This window comes from Alternaria viburni, assembly GCF_023758015.1.
Source record: "Alternaria viburni strain BMP 2772 chromosome Unknown scaffold_22, whole genome shotgun sequence".
In the NCBI taxonomy this organism is placed as follows: Eukaryota; Fungi; Ascomycota; class Dothideomycetes; order Pleosporales; family Pleosporaceae; genus Alternaria; species Alternaria viburni.
Genome location: NW_026055791.1, coordinates 562,462 through 580,596, shown reverse-complemented (window position 1 = coordinate 580,596; position 18,135 = coordinate 562,462). Strand labels below are relative to the sequence as shown.

General features: G+C 31.0%; 2 protein-coding genes across 2 annotated transcripts; one reads left to right on the top strand and one right to left on the bottom strand.

The window, feature by feature from the left end:
- Positions 1-96: 96 nt before the first annotated feature.
- J4E79_008982 (uncharacterized protein) lies at positions 97-1,890 on the bottom strand (the record flags this gene model as incomplete). The annotated part of the gene is made up of 1 exon (XM_049357834.1): positions 97-1,890. One exon carries the CDS (start codon positions 1,888-1,890, stop codon positions 97-99), a length of 1,794 nt encoding a protein of 597 aa, XP_049207873.1.
- A 2,038-nt stretch (positions 1,891-3,928) lies between these two features.
- Positions 3,929-5,638, top strand: J4E79_008981 (uncharacterized protein; the record flags this gene model as incomplete). The annotated part of the gene is made up of 3 exons (XM_049357833.1): positions 3,929-3,990; positions 4,040-4,883; positions 4,937-5,638. 3 exons carry the CDS (start codon positions 3,929-3,931, stop codon positions 5,636-5,638), a joined length of 1,608 nt encoding a protein of 535 aa, XP_049207872.1.
- Positions 5,639-18,135: the final 12,497 nt, after the last annotated feature.

Here is an 18,135-nt window from a genome sequence, read left to right as displayed (position 1 = left end):
TTCGGATGGCTCCACCGACATGTTTGGTCGACCCAATACCAACTCCCGATTGAACTCCGTTGCACTTCTTGACTTTGTTCTTCCTTTCGGAGTTCGTTATTCCCAAGCGTCGGTGTCGCTCTGTTCTGATGGAGATAAGTCGTCGTCGGTGCCGCTGTGTCCTGATAAAGACAAGTCGTCATCGGTGTCGGTCTCTTCGAATAACGACGACTTCTTGTCTACGTACTCGAAGCTACTGTTTTGAAGCGCCCTCATTTTCCCTCTCAAGTCATTCTCCTTTGCTGCATGAATGACATGTTTCCGCCATGTCTTGTTTGCGTTCATAGAAACCTCGCTCCATTCGACATCTTCGTTCCAGCCCCATCCACGCTCGACCGCTTCATTCCTTCTAAAATCGGAGTTGACTTCACGCGGACAAAGGAAGATGACAGTGCAGTGGATACCTCTGCTTTCAGCGTCGTGACAAAATTCGGCTAGCTCATCCAGCCACAGGACTTCCCAATGATTAGGTAGGAGTTCAATGCAGATCGACCGGAGATGGGGACAAGCTTTGCTGCTTTCCTCTACAAGACGGTCGAGCGCAGGTATAAAGATGTTGGGGATGATGCCGAGATCATGGGACATAAAGCCCGGTATCCAATGGTGTTGCGACCGTGTAAGCCAGAGCTCTTCCAAGGATGCTGGAATGGCTTTCCAAAACATGTCTATGGTCAGCATGATGTCCTCCTCGTACTGGACAGTGCATTCGTCATGGGTGTATCCCCACATCATTTCGGGCGCTACTCGAAGGCGCCGAAGAGACTTGAAGGAAGTGAATGACATGGCGACCGGCCGTCTGTCAAAGAACTCCCACCATGTATGTTCAAATACCATGCAGCCTTCGATCTCCTCGTAACCGAGCGCCAGAGTCTCTAGGTGATCTTGATGATCTTCCAGACAACGCATGAGAAAGGGAAGCTCCGCGGAGCGCGAAGTCAAAGAACATGCCCTCTCATACAGGAAAGCTTTCAAGTTCCCCGGTATAGTCGCTTCGATCAATTGTCGCAACGTATGCGTTGCCAGCGAGGAGGCTCTGAGCTCGATGTATTGCACGCCACAGGATCGCAGTCCCAGCACGGCGAATGGATTCCTCTCCATTGTACTGATATTCTCATCGTCATCCCCAAACTTGAATGCGTACATGGAGCGAAGATTCGGCAGGTGGAAGAATGATGCCAGATAGTCAACGTCGCCAGAATCAGAATCTCTGATGAACACATCAACAGGTTTTGGCAATGGGGCGGTTGGAGACGAGGAAGGTTCCGTCGAATTGAGTGACGCCGCTTTCTTAGCCTCAAGGCGCCCGGCAGACCCCTTGATCATTTCGCAAAAGAGCTTGTGGTCACGAAACTCTCCGAATTCCAAGTCTAACCTCTCCAGGTTTGGGAGATTCGCGACGAGCAGTGTGATGATGACATCCGCATCAGCTGCATACAACTTGATGTACATTCTCAACGCCTTGGTTTCATCGTCGTGGTATTCCCGACATATTCGCTCTAGCAGTTGCTCGGTTTCGGGAGTTTCGATTCTTGGCCATGGCTTCACCTTGAAACAGTCAAGGCGAGGCGCGCTCTCACAACCTCCCCAACCTTCTGGAAGGGTGATGGACTTTACGAGCGCAGCAAACGATGGATCGGCGAAAAAGCGGTGCGCAAGTGGGCGGAGGTGTCTTAGAGCTCCCTCTCCGCCTATGTCTGCGTTCAACGTGATATTCGCGTAGAGATGAGGAGTAGCGATGCGGTTGAGTTGCCTGGACACGCGGCATAAGTTTGGTAGTGTGCGTCGGCAGCAGCATAGGCTGACGATGGTATCGACGAGCTCTTCGGATATGTTGTCGAAAGGGTGCCACATGGTGAGACGTTGCGATGTGTACTGTGTGGGATGTGACGGGAGAGGGCGGCCTCGGCTTCACCCCTGGGGCTAGCCTATCGATAAGGCGCGTCCTTCGATAAGCCAACGCGGCGCAGTCGTCAGCATAAGCAAACACTATCTGCACCTCGTTCCATTACGATGCGCATACACATACACATACACGACTCACTACGCCATGTCTGAAACTGCAGCCTGGCCGCCCGCGAAAGGGCTCACCACCAAGATCGTCCCGCGAAAGGACGCCATCCTCACCATCGCCTACTCGACGGTAGTGCACGCGCCGGCGTCGCTCGTATTCGACACCCTTCTCCGCGCCAAAGACTACAAGGCATGGAACACGTGGGTACCCGTCGCGGAGATCCAGTCTCCCGGGAACGATCTCGATTCGACTAGTCAAGAGCGTATGAGCATCGGCTGCTCCATGGAGTTCCATGTCATCATGAACGCGGACAAGCCGAACGACATCACAAAGACACAGCTGAAGGTCGTCGACATCAGCACGCCATCTGCGCCAACGTCCTATCTCACGCCCGACCTCCTCGAAGACCCCTCGTTTACGGCAGACCTCAGTAAGGTATACAGGGTGAGTTGGACGGGCAACGGCGGCATGTACGGCTTTGCGCCCAAGCTAGAGCGCTTCCACGAGGTCATTGTCACCGGCGAGAACGAATGCGAGGTTAGGACGTGGGAGATCATGACTGGCATGCTGTCAAGGGTTGTCAAGTTGATGATGGAGGACACGTTGAAGGGCAAGGTCGCCCTCTGGTGCGAGGATCTGAAGCGGTATTGTGAGAAGCAACATAGCGGAGGCGCGGCGGCTTGAAAGTACCCTGTTCCGCTTTATATCCACGAGACACCTATGCTCATGTGATAGGAGAGTAAAATCCAGTAGGCGAGCGAAAGTACGCCCAAAGCCCGCCATAACAGTCCGAAGCGACACCACCCTCCGATCCACCTGCCCCCATTCTCATGACATGAGCTGCGAACGCCAGCGAGTAATCCCTCTATCGCGCACTCCACACTCCTTGACGTGCATGAATGGTGAGCGTCGCAGAGTCCGCGTCTCTCTTTTGAACGTGAACTTGGTAAGCCCGGCATCGGGTCCGGTGCCGCTTAAGGACCATTGACGCTCATCGGTCAAGCTTCACACCACACCCTCCGTCTTCGCCCGCGCCTCTGCACGAGAAGCGACCGCTGTCGCGCACTGCGAACGTCAAACTGGGAAACTGAAGCGCCCGATCTCGAGAAACGCCGACTGCTCTCACGAAAATCTTGCCAATCGTCATCGGACAGCCTTGCATTACCGCGCATTCAACCGTCGGCAATTGAAGCGGGTCGGGGTTCAGGCCGATGCATCGTGCATGCCCAAGTCAAGTTAGGTCCTTCCCCAGAAAACCTTGACTCATGTTGCGTCACCACTCGCGATGCCGAATAACACAACCAATCCGCTCCAGGGCAGCGCCTCATGGCCGCACTCAATCACTACAACTTGACGGGCATCGCATTCATTCATTGCACGTAAAGCCTTCGCAAGACTGGCGTCAAAGGCTTCTCAAGGCTTTTGAGAGAGGTAGCCGCCTGGGCGCTAGGCTTGGTGCCGGCAAGCTTCAGGCAAGTGCACCGGCGTCTGTGCCAGGGCGGCTTACCGCCTCTAGTAATGCGCGAAGCATTCGGACCACTGTCGCGCGACTTGGCCGCGACTAACGAGCTATCGAGAGCTTACGATCCACACATCCATGGTCGCAACTGGAGAGGCTTCCGCGTCCCAACCATGAAAAGAGGGGCCGACAATTGGGGCCCCATGGGAATCAACGGCCTCCGCAGGGTTGGACGACCACGCGCGAAAGTCACGATGTAACCCATCCATGCTCAACGGCACCATGCTATAAGTACGCCCGATCCGCCTACGGGCTTCGAAATTCGCGACAAGGTTTCCCGTTCAGCGAAGCATCGAAACGCACACGTTCACGATTCTACACCCAATCAAGGGTCTGACGTTGCGAAGTCATTGCCCACCATGGACCAGATCTCGAAGTGGAATGTCGTTCATCGATATGAGAAGCGCGCATTGCTTATCGCGTAAGTAACCATTACAACACAATCGAAGCGTCGCTAACTCTTCCACCAGGATCAATTGCATCGCCGGCTTATCGATCCTCTTCTTCGGTTACGATCAGGGAATGATGGGAGGTGTCAATACCGCATACGACTACTACACCCTGATGGGCTTCGGACACAAAGGCGCAGATGGCGGTCCAGTTGTGGACGATACTTTGCTTCAAGGCGGCATCGTGTCGGTATACTACCTCGGTACACTGGTGGGATGCTTGGTCGGTGGCTCGATTGGTGATCGCTACGGGCGCATCAAGACAATCTTCGTCGGCGCTGCTGTCGCAACTGTCGGCGCCTGCTTACAATGCTCGGCAATGAACCACGAATGGATGATCTGCGCACGTCTCGTCAACGGCTGGGGTACCGGTATTCTCAACTCGATCATCCCTGTCTGGGCCACGGAGACTGCGGAGCACACATCGCGCGGACAGTTCATCGCAATCGAGTTCACCCTCAACATCCTCGGTGTCGTCATCGCATACTGGCTTGAGTACGCATGCTCCTTCTACGGCGACGGCACTTCGTCTTTCATCTGGCGCTTCCCCATCGCATTCCAGATTCCCATGCTCATGATCCTCATGGCCGCCGTCATGTTCTTCCCGGAATCCCCGCGTTGGCTCGTGAAGGTGGGTCGCGAGGCAGAGGGACGCTACGTCCTGGCTCGACTTCGAGGCGACACCGGAGAGGACAAAGAGAGAGCGGAAGTCGAGTTCCAGGAGATTGTCGCCTCTTGCGAGTTGGAGCGCTCCAATTTCCGCAAGCAAGACTACTTCCGCATGCTGTTCGGTATCGGGTCTGGCAAGCTGCACACTGGGCGCCGCGTTCAGCTCGTGATTTGGTTGCAGATCATGCAGGAATGGGTGAGCTCAGGATCTATCGTGTACACAAGGGCATCACTGACATGAAAACGCAGGTTGGTATCGCTGGTGTCACAATCTACGCGCCCACGATCTTCGGCATCGCTGGCATGAGTCCGGCGAAGCGACAATGGATCTCAGGTCTCAACAACATCTTCTACATGTTTGCGACACTCATCTGCGTCTTCACACTCGACCGCATCGGCCGCCGCTGGACTTGCTACTGGGGCTCGGCAGGACAAGGCATCGCGATGGCCCTTGCCGGAGGCTTCTCGTACCTCGGACAAGAAGCGACAAAGCGCGGCGACACGAGCGCAGCGTCTTCATACGGAAACGCAGCAGTCTCCATGGTCTTCATCTTCACGGCCATCTTCGGCGCGACCTGGCTCACAGTCCCGTGGCTCTACCCCGCCGAAATCTTCCCTCTCGAAGTGCGCGCAAAGGGCAATGCCTGGGGCGTCGTCGGCTGGTCCATCGGCAACGGCTGGCTCACGCTCCTCTGCCCCATCATGTTCGACTCGCTCGGCGAGAAGACGCTCTACATTTTCGCCGCATGCAACGCCATCACTATCCCCATGGTTTGGGCGCTGTACCCCGAGACGAACCAGCGCACGCTCGAGGAGATTGATTTGCTCTTCGCGTCCGACAGTATTTGGAATTGGGAGGCGGAGAAGAACTTCAAGGCGCTGCAGGAGCAGTTGCCGTACGTCGCTACGAGCCATGCTGCGAAGAACGATATCGAGAGGATTTCGCTGTAGGTAGATGTAGTGTTTGTAGAGTAGAACTTCGCAGAAGCTATAGTTGTAATGCTATTATAAATACTATATTACCTGTATTACAGAAGTACACTCTACTCTAGAGAACGTACTTAGAGCTACTAGCTCTAAGTAATTTTTAGTAGTACTAATAAGAACTAAAAATTCTATATAGCTTTAGACAAAGCTAAGCTACTCTACTTTCTAGCTTTACTAGTAGATAGTATTTAGATTTTTTCTTAAGATATCTACCTACGCTATACACTAGCGCGCGCTCTTATTAGCTATAAGCTTATATATAGTAGATTAATATAATATATTATATTAGCTTACTACTATATAGAGTAAGTATTATTCTAAGTTTTAATATTTCTTACTCTACTTATAGTAGTAACTTAATATAAGTGTTATATTTACCTACTATAGTAAGTTTATAAAATACTAACCTCTATAATTATATAATTATATAGCTAATTATATATATTTCTAGTTAGACTAATTAATATATATACTTTTATTTTATTATTTATAACTTTAAGAGCTCTATAAGTAAAGTAATAAAAAATAAATAATAGATCTATTTTATCTTAAAGAATATACTTAGTATTATAGATTAAACTAATAATCTATTCTAATTAGGTCTAGTATAATCTAAATAAGAAATATTAAAACCTTATATATAGTCTAGATAGTTCTATATATATAATTTTACTTAATACCTAACTTAACTCTTATACTATTCTATATTACTTTATATCTAAGTATAAGTATCTAACTATATTAGATTTATAACTTTTACTATTAAATTTTATAAAATATAGTTTATATATTTAGATATTTCTATACTAGTTTTATAGCTTTAGCTAACTCTAGAAATCTAACTTTATTAGAATTCTAATTTTTATACCTAAAAGCTATTAAAACTAGTTAAAGTATTTTCTCTATACTAGACCTAAAATAGTATAGTATATACTAAAAGGCTTTAATTTACTAGTAAAAGGCTTCTAAAGTATAGTAAAAAGTAGTAGAAGAAAGTTATAATTAACTACTAAAAGACTTCTAATATATAGTAATAGGCACTAGCTTTATAATATAGTAAAAGGCTATAGTAAAAAACTATAATATTTTAGTAATAGATAGATAGAATTAAGTTTATAGATAATAGTAAAAAGCTATAGTAAAAGACTACTTTAAAAAGCTATCTTACTAGACTATTATATTCTAGTAAAAAGTATCTAAAGTATAGCTATAATATAAAATTAAGAATATAATAGTAAAAGATAATATACTAAACTATCTAATAAAGTCTCTAGTATAAAGCTTATTATATACCTCTTTTCTTTTATATTATAATATAAATCTTTTCTTTATTTAAAAAGCTAGGTATATAATATTATATATAGTTTATTCTACTTTAGAAATATATATACTAGCTTTTTATTTATATTATTAATTATCTTAGATAACTTTAGGCTTAGATAGCCTAACTTATATACTTTAATAAAAACTTAAAGTTTATATTAAATTTATTCTATATTTATAATCTTAAATAATAGAATTTCTTATTACTTAAAATATCTATCTTATTAGTATTATCTACTTATATACTCTAACTCTTAATATTATAGTCTATTCTACTTTACTTACTTATATTATATTTTACTAACTATACTATACTAGTTATAATAATAGTATCTACACTATAGTCTATTACTTTAAGTTTTTTATTATTACTATATTTTTAAAGCTACTTTATATAGTATATATTATATAAAATATTATATAGTAAAGTAATTTATATTATATAGCTATATTCTTTAAACTTTTTATTTATACTTTAATATATATTCTTATTAGTAAAGAATAAAACTTACTAGGTTTAGATTAAGTTTACTACGTAATATAGAGAAAATTAAAGTAAAGTTTTATTTATCTATAATCTCTTTTCTCTATAAACCTCTAGATATACTTTATAAAACTACTATTAATTAAAGTAAAAAAGAATATAGAATTAAAATATTACTATATATAGTCTCTATCTTTAATTCTTTATTATATATTATAACTATAAGCCTTTATATATATATTTCTTACTAAAGTTTCTATCTATAGCTCTCTAACTAACTATAATTATTATCTATAGTGCTAAAACTAACTATTATTTCTATTTATAGTATAAAAGAAGCTTAGCGTAAATAAATTATCTTAAAGAATTTAGGCTAGCCTATAATTCTCTACTATTTACCTCTTTTTTATACTTTTTTTCTTTATCTATCTATTACGTATAATAGTCTTAACGTATTTACTATATTACTATATTTCTACTTATTATATACTATATCTACTATAAACTCTATATAGACTATCTCTTATAACTATAATATACTATCTATTATAGCTTATCTACGTAACTTATTATATATAACTTATTATATATAATAGCCTATTACTACTATTCTATAGCTATATTATATCTTATAATATAATATACTTTAAAGTGTAGATATTACATAAATATTATTAAGTATATATATAATCTACTAATAGAGTATACTACTTTTAATACTTTATATTATTTATATACGCTCTACTATCTATATATAATAGAAAGGTAATATTATAAAAGTAATATAATTAGAATCTAGCTATAAATCTCTTTATATAGCTATCTAAACTAAAGATATAATAGTATTATAAACTAATATATTTATATATTATAGTTATAACTATAGCTATAACTATAGTTAGTAAAGAATAAAACTTACTAGATTTAGGTTAAGTTTACTACGCGATATAGAGAAAATTAAAGCAAAGTTTTATTTATCTATAACCTCTTTTCTCTATTAACCTCTAGATATATTTTATAAAACTACTATTAATTAAAGTAGAAAAGAATATAGAATTAAAATATTACTATATATAGTCTCTATTTTTAATTCTTTATTATATATTATAACTATAAGCCTTTATATATACGTTTCTTACTAAAGTTTCTATCTATAGCTCTCTAACTAACTATAATTATTATCTATAGCGCTAAGACTAACTATTATTTCTATCTATAGCGTAAAAGAAGCTTAGTATAAATAAATTATCTTAAAGAATTTAGGCTAGCCTATAATTCTTTACTATTTACCTCTTTTCTATACTTTTCTTCTTTATCTATTTATTATATATAATAGTCTTAATATATTTACTATATTAATATATTTATACTTATTATATACTATACCTACTATAAACTCTATATAGACTATCTTTTATAACTATACTATACTATCTATTATAGTCTATCTATATAACTTATTATATATAACTTATTACGCGTAATAGCTTATTACTACTATTCTATAGCTATATTACGCTTTATAATATAATATACTTTAAAGTATAGATATTATATAAATATTATTAAGTATATATATAACCTACTAATAGAGTATATACTCTTAATACTCTATATTATTTATATATACTCTACTACCTATATATAATAGAAAAGTAATATTATAAAAGTAATATTATAAAAGTAATATAATTAGAACCTAGCTATAAATCTCTTTATATAGCTATCTAAACTAAAGATATAATAGTATTATAAACTAATATATTTATACATTATAGTTATAACTATAGCTATAACTATAGTAACTAATCTATAATAGTAACTTAATCTTCTAAGTATAAGTTACTAGTAATTTTTTATAGTAACTAACTAGATACTCTACTATTATAATCTTACTATATATCTAATAAATCTATTTTTATATACGCTTAACTTAATTTTAATAATACTTAGCTATACACTATTATAATTACGCTTATTAATACTTTTACTAGATTAATATTTAGAGATACACTACGCTAGTAATAATATTTTTATTTTTATATTAGATATAATATTATTACTTTCTAATATTAACACTATTACTATAATAACTAGAAATTTATACTAAGATCTATAATAGTACTATTATTTATATTTATCTTTATAATAAATACTAAATCTAGTTAAACTATAAATTATATACCTAAACTATCTTTTATTAATAAGCACTATCTTTATAACTATAATATACTATAAACTTTATAAAAGTTACTACTAATCTTATAGTTATTTATATATTTATTAAAATATAAGCTAGATATATACTTATTACTTCTAGTATATAAAAGTTATAATAATAGCTCTAATAAAGAATTTTACTACTTTATTAATATTTTTTTTATATAATAAATAGCGTTTACACTTAATAAAATTATAGTAATAGTATTTTAGCGCGCTCTTAAAGGTAAGTAAACTAATATTATTACTAGTCTTTATTAATTTTATAAGCTAAACTTAACTATAATACTAGTTCTATTTCTAAATCTAAAGTAGAGTTTAACTTTAAACTTCTCTATACTACTAACCTAGAACTAGAAGATATTAAAAACTATAATAGTAGCTATACTAATATTTACCTACTCTTTTTAAGCTAAACTTAAAGACTCTATATTTATAAAAATAATACTAAGAGTAAGCTTATTAAGATTTCTAATATAGAGAAGATATTAAGTAAATATAATAGTATATTATAAGTAAAGACTAGCGTATTTTATAATACCTATCTATACTAAGATTCTAATATACCTAATATAAGTAGAATAAAAGTTAATATAGATTAGATAGAACTAAAAATAAAATAAAGTAGAATAATTAATATAAATACCTATTTTATTCTACTATTATAAACCTATTATATTAGCTATTTAATCTAAATTTACTAGTGTACTATATAGAGTATATATATAATATAGAATATAGTATAATAAAAACTAATAAGTAGAATTAACTATAACTATAACTAACTTTACCTTCTACTATAAGATATATATATACTATATATCTATATAGAGGTTTTCTTATAGCTATAGCTAGCACTTCTTATAAAGTATATATATACGCGTATATCTTCTAAGATATTATATATAGATTTATATATAACTATAACTAATTTCTTTATAAGTATTTATATCTTAATATAGATTTTATAAAAATAGTTTATAGTCTAATTATATATCTATTATTATATAGCTATTTTTATATAGATAATAATCTTTATATTACTATATATACTATAATAGTTAAGTAAAATTATAAATATATAATAAGTTTAATAAAAGTAAGCTAGTATCTTATATACTATCTACTATAACTATATCTATATAATTTTACTATTTCTAGTAGCTATTATTATAATAGAGTAACTCTAGAAATCTTATTAGACTAGAAAGTAACTATTTACTATTAATCTATATTTCTTACTAGTATTAGCTTTAATACTATAGTAGTTATAGTTAAATAAGCTATTAGAGTTAGTAGTTAACTTCTATTCTCTAACCTTAATAAACTTAGTTTTATAGATACTATTATTAGTATAAGCTAGTGTAAGAATCTATTATAACTAGGCTTTACTATTTTATATAATATAGAGTACTATAGCTATACTAAATAATTTTTATAATATATTAAAAAACATATATAGTATAGTAAGAATTCTACGTAGTAGATTAGTAGTATCTATTAGCGCGAAGTTAACGTTACCTAGATTTAGATATAAGTAGATAACTAATATAAAGTATAGAAGCTTAATATTACTAAACTAACTATATTAGAATTCTAACTTCTATATCTAAAGGCTGTAAAAACTAGCTAAAGCGTTTATTCTACACTAGATCTAAAATAGTATAGTATATAGTAAAAAGCTTTACTCTACTAGTAAAAGGCTTCTAAATTATAGTATTAGGCTATATAATAATATTATAATAAGCTACTAAAAGACTCTAAACGTATTTTATATAGTATAAAGCTTTAGTAAAAAACTTCTATATTCTAGTAAAAGATAGATAGAATATACTAAAAGACTATACTAAAAGGCTATATTAAAAAACTATATTAGAAAGCTACTATATCTAAGTAAAAGGTATCTAAGGTATAGCTACGCTATATAATAAAAAACGTAATAGTAACTAATAATTTAATAGTCTACCTAAAAAGGTACTAGTAAAAGACTTATTATATATAGATTTTCTTCTATATAGTATAGTAAATCTCTTTTCTACCTAAGAAGCTAGATATATAATATTACGTATAGTCTATTCTATTCTAGATATATATAAAATAGCTATTTTATATTTATTATCTTTTGTCTTAGATAACTTTAGACTTAGATAGCCTAACCTATCTACTTAAATAAAAGCTTAGAGTTTAAGTTAAATCTATTCTACTTCTATAGTCTAGTATACTATAATATATTATTACTAGTAACACTAGTTTTATTAGTATTATCTACTTATATTCTTTAGTTTATAATCTCTATAGTCTATTCTATAGCGCTAGCTTATATAGCGCTCTATTAACTATACTATACTAGTTCTAATAATAGTATCTATATTATAGTCTATTACTTCTTATTCTTTATATATATTATATTTTTAAGTCTACTCTATATAGCGTATATTATATATAATATTATATTATAGAGCACTTTTTATTATATAGTTACTTTCTTTAGTTTTTATCTATACTCTACTCTTTACTTTTATTACTATTACTAGCTATATTTATACTATCTACGCTTCTATAATTATTTAAATTATATACTTCTACTATTTAAAAAAACTATAATCTATTCTCTACTAGCTTTATTAGTAACTTTACTAAATAGTTTTCTAGATTACTTTTATAAATTACCTTAAGAAATAGCTACTTAGAAAAAAGTTTCTTCTATATATAGCTTATAAGTAATAGTTCTACTACTTTATAAAGACTACTAACATTATTATTATATTAGGTAACTATCTCTATCTAGTTTTCTAGTCTTAGAATTAGCTTCTACTTTATAAATAAATTTAGAATAGACACTTTTAGTAGTAGTATAAAGATACTAGAACTAAACTTTTACTTTAGTATCTACTAATACTTTCTATATTCTAAGTACTAGTTTTAGTTATAATACTTAGCTATATACTTAACTTATATTAACTTCTTATCTATATTACTACTAATTTTATAGAAGAGTTATTCTTTAGTAACTATTACTACGCTCTACTCTCTTATACTTATAAGCTTTCTCTATCTTCTTAGAATATTCTCTAGCTATTTATATTCTAAGTAAAGAGTAGATATTATCTATTAATGCTATATATTACTTATAATTTCTATAGTTTTACTATAATATATAGTTACTAGTAGTATATAAAAACTCTATACTTTACTAGTAGATAGCGCTCTCTTAGAATACCTACTCTCTTACTATAAAAGAATAAGCTTACTAGTCTATAAATTAGAAATAATATTTATTCTCTATATTATTTATAGCTCTACTCTATATACTAGAGCTAGTACTATAGTATTTATAGTTATAAATAGTTATCTTCTACTTCTAGCTACCTTTCTCTATATTTCTAACACTACTCTCTATTCTCTTAAACTTTCTACTATTATAACTACCTTTACGTAGTTTATTATTTAGCTACTTTACTTATACTAATCTTTTCTAACTATTTTATAAAGTTATAGTACTTAATCTTATAGTTTAAATATATAATCTTATTCTATTATACTACTACTAAGTTTTATATACTAGTAATAGTTTCTACTAGTATATAGTCTAACTATTTCTTTAATTATTAATTAACCTACTTTATTATTATTTTCTTTTTTATTTACTTTAATAGCTAATCTAACTCTTTCTTATTAAATAAAGTATCTCTATTTAACTATAGATTATTATAGATATAGTTAATAAACTTTACTAAGCGCTTTTTTATAACACGCTAATAGAGCTACTATATAGTATTCTCTAGTGTATACGTAATAAATAACTATATACTTTCTACTATATCTAGAAGAATATAATAGACTACGTTATCTAGTTCTATATATTAGTAGATTTCTTATACTATTTTACTTATATCTTTATTCTTCTAGAGCGCGTTAGATATAATTTCTAGTTCTTTAGTTACTATTATATAGTTTTTACTATTTTTATTTTAAACTCTAGAAGCTTTAGATAAAGATAGAGATATAGGCTATTTTTATTTAGTGTAACGTAGTAGTAGATCTCTTTAGTCTAAATACTACTTTTATATATTTATTTAGTTTATAGATTTAGAAATATATAAGAATAAAAACTCTTTTTAGACTTTCTTTCTTTCTCTATTCTATTTTATCTTAATCTACTACTATATTCTTATCTATATCTATCTATTAGTATATTTCTTTTTAACTATATCTTCTAAATTAATATAACTAATAGGCTTATTATTTACCTAACACACTAGTGTATTATACTTTCTAAAGCTATTAAGAAACACCTCTAAAGGTATTATTCTAAGAATATCTAATCTAAGAATTACGCTATTATATAGTAGAAGGTACTAGATTTTATTTATATATTTAGCTTTAAGAAAAACTATATAGATTTCTTCTTTATAAAGCTAGATAGCTTTTCTCTTAACTTTATTTAGTATTTCTTTATATATCTAGCGCTAGTGTATACTATCTATTCTAATTCTATTTATATCTACTTTAAAAAAAGTAAAGACTATAATATAAAGAATTATCTACACTCTTAATACTAGATAAGCTTTAGTATTAACTCTACTATAGTATCTAACTTCTAAATAGTTATTTAAAATACTTATACTTAGTATTACTTTTAAAGTATTCTAAGTAATATTAATAGTCTAAATCTATTATACTACTTTAAAGTTCTTTTTTTTTCTTTATTATATAATAATAATATATATTAATTTAGTAGTGCCTCTAACTCTAGATTATCTATTACGTCTACTACCTTAGCCTATATTAAACCTCTACTAGATAGTAATAACACTACTTATTATCTTACTACGTAGTTTATATCTACTAATATATTTATAGAATAGTAGTAGAAAAACTAGCTAAATACTATACTTTATAAGTTTACTATTAAGACTAGCTTCTAGCTTAGTAGCACTAAGTTTCTTAATATACTTTCTATAAGCTAGAATAAAGAACTTACTACTATTACTATCTTTACTAAAAAAAGTAAGTCTATACTTTTCTTTCTTTATAATTATACTAAGAGTATAGTATATATATAGTAGAATACTACTCTACGCGTTTTATAGTATATACGTATCTAAGTAATATAAAAAGATATCTATTATATTCTACTCTATCTACTTAAAGTCTACTAGAACTTTTTTATATTATATATATTACTACTATAAAAAATCTTTATATTCTTCTTTTATACTTTTATTAATAGCTAGCTTTATTTTTTATAACTTACTATATACTTTAATTAGTAGAAGACTTAGAATAGTATTATTACTATATTATATATCTATAGTAGTGTTTACTCTATAGTATATATAAACTATATATATACTACGCTAGACTCTATAGAGAACTTTTATTATTACTTCTAGCTATTTCTTATTATATAAATATATATTAGTAATAAATTTAAGTCTTTTCTTATTATTATAACTAGCTTTTTTATTTTTTCTAAAAAGAAGTGTACTTTATATAAAGTCTATAACTTTACTATAAATATTATAGCTTTTAAGAAAATAGTTTAACTTATAAGTATTTAATATTTTTATAAATATTTTATCTAGTCTACTTTAAATATAATATAGGTCTTACTTAATAATACTATAATAGAGAAGAAAGTGCTTAAGTTTATTAATAAGCCTACCTTTTCTAAAGTATCTTATACTAATATAAAAGAAATAAATTACGCCTTAGCTATATTATTCTAGTAGTAGATATAGAATTACTTTATAATAGAGTTTAATACTTTAATAAACGCGCTTATCTATACTACGTGTATTCTAAGTAACTTCTATTATAGTAATAACTTAAATACTTTTATTAGTTAGAATAGTAAGAAAGTTATACTAAAAGAGTTTTATACTACGCTTAATTTCTTTAGTAATATAGTCTATAATATAGAGATTAAAGCGTCTACTCTTTTATACTAATTAGCCTCTATACTAATATTAGACTAACTACTATCTATACTCTAGAAGTAGCTTATAGAGAATTCTAGAAATAAAATAGTAAGCTATAGCTTTTTCTTTTATAAGTCTACACTACTTTAAGTAGAAGCTAACTTTATTAAAAACTAGTACTTAGCTACTATATAATAGAGCTAAAAACTACTTATTATAAACTTTTATAACTCTTATTAAATTAAGTAGTACTATAACTTTACTTAATATCTTTTTAACCTACTTCTTAGTCTAGTCTATTTTACTAGTAGATAACTAGTATAAAGTACTAAACTTCTTAGTATTTACTATAAAAATCTATCTAATAGTATACTTTATAACGTATTTCTCTATAATAGTCTTATTACTATTATTCTTTAATATTATAAAAGGTATAACTATAATAAGTCTATTAAAATTATCTATTAATTTTTATCTAAGGTAGTTAGTTATTTACTTATATAGTACCTTTAGCTTATTTATTCTTTCTATATACTTATTCTTTCTCTTACTTTAGATAATATTTAGAATCTTTATTTATAATAGACTATAAGTAGTCTACTTTAGTCTAATATTAAAGATAAGTAGCCTATTACCTTCTAGCGCCTTTATACTATTATTACTATCTATATAAAGAAATATATAAGTATATAAATTAATATTAGTACTATACACTATTTTATTATTACTTTTAGAAGAAAAGTAAATAGTAATCTTACTAAGTTAAGTAATAAGAATATTAATAAAATAGTAGATAACTAAAAGGCTAAAAATTATAAGATATAAACTAAGCACTTAGTAAGAATAGAGGCTATTATCTACTTCTAAAGTATTATTATAGTATTTAATAAAAAGTTTAAGAAAGCTTATAAATAGTATAAAGTATTTATAAAATAGTATAAGGCTTTTAGATTCTTTAATAATAATAAATTAGAAAATATTATTAAAGACTTATTTACTCTCTTAGCTAACTATATAGAATATAATATACTATAGTTATAGCTACTTCTTTACGTAAACTTTAGCTCTAATACTAAGTTTTACTCTAGGTAAGAGACTATTATTTACGCTATTATATATAGTAATACTATTATTACTTATATTATAAATACTAGTGCTAGTAAAAGTTTTATATTTCTTCTTCTCTATTATTAGTATTACTATAGCTAAAGTGTAATTATTATTTCTTTTACTATATTATAATAGAATATTATAGCCTAGTGTAAAAAGTATTCTATTTCTACTATAGTTTAGTAGAATAGCTATTATAATAAATTAGCTTCTATTATTCTTACTACGCTAGAGTGCTTTAGTAAACTAGCTTTTATAAATATATTATACTATCTATAATATATAACTAAGTATCTACTAAAGAGAATTATTATAGATAAGTTTTACTATATACTTCTAAAGAACTATTATACTAGTGCATAAAGTATTCTTATATAAATTAGATCTTTAATAACCTAAGAATTACCTAGAAAGAGAACGTCTTTTAATAAGAGCTCTTTAGAATTATCTTATTATCTATAATCTTATTTTTTACTTATACTTTTTAGTATTAGACTCTTATATAATACTTTAGATAATAGAATCTCTCTATAATAGAACTCTTTTCTACTAAACTAACGTCTATATACTTTCTTACCTATACTAACTACTTTACGTTCTTATAGTAATATATCTTTATACTCTCTAATACCTATATACTAATAACTTAATTTATGTATTTATTAGTATCTTTCTAAGTTCTAGTAGCTTTATAAGTAGTAAGCTTATTATCTATAGCTTATTTCTATTATAGCTAGTGTATAGATTACTAAGCTTTAGAGTATAACTATAGAATATCTAGAGCTATAAGTCTAAAGACATAAATAGTATTCTAGACGCCTAATAGATTTAATAGTATTATCTATATATCTAAAGCTATATTTCTCTAAGTATTCTTTATCTTATTTATAAGTTTAACTATCTAATCTAAGCGTGTTATAATAGGTAAAAAGAAAGAAAGAAGTATAATATAACGTTTTATAAGTAAAGCTAATAAAGTAGTAGTTCTAGGCGCTTACTATAGTTATCTAAAAGTACTCTTACAAGTTTAGAAAAAGCTAAATAGAGATAAAAGTATAGATATCTAAGGCTAAGCTATTATCTTCTTTAGTTATATTAGTAGTAGTCTACTTAGGTTTACTTTATCTTCTCTTAGAGAGTTATTATCTAATATAGCTATCTAAGTATTAAGCTTCTAAGTAGAAGTAGGCGTAGTAGAAGGTAGAACTTAGAGTCTAAAGTTAGTATTCTAAGATTTAAAAATAATATAGTAGTCTAAAATATAGATATATTATACTTTAATAGATTTACTATAGCTAATAAAGATACCTAGCTTTATATAGTAGCAGAGTTTAGTACTTAGTAATCTAGTCTTAACTAAAATGTAAACGTATATTAATTAACTAAATAGATAAAAATAT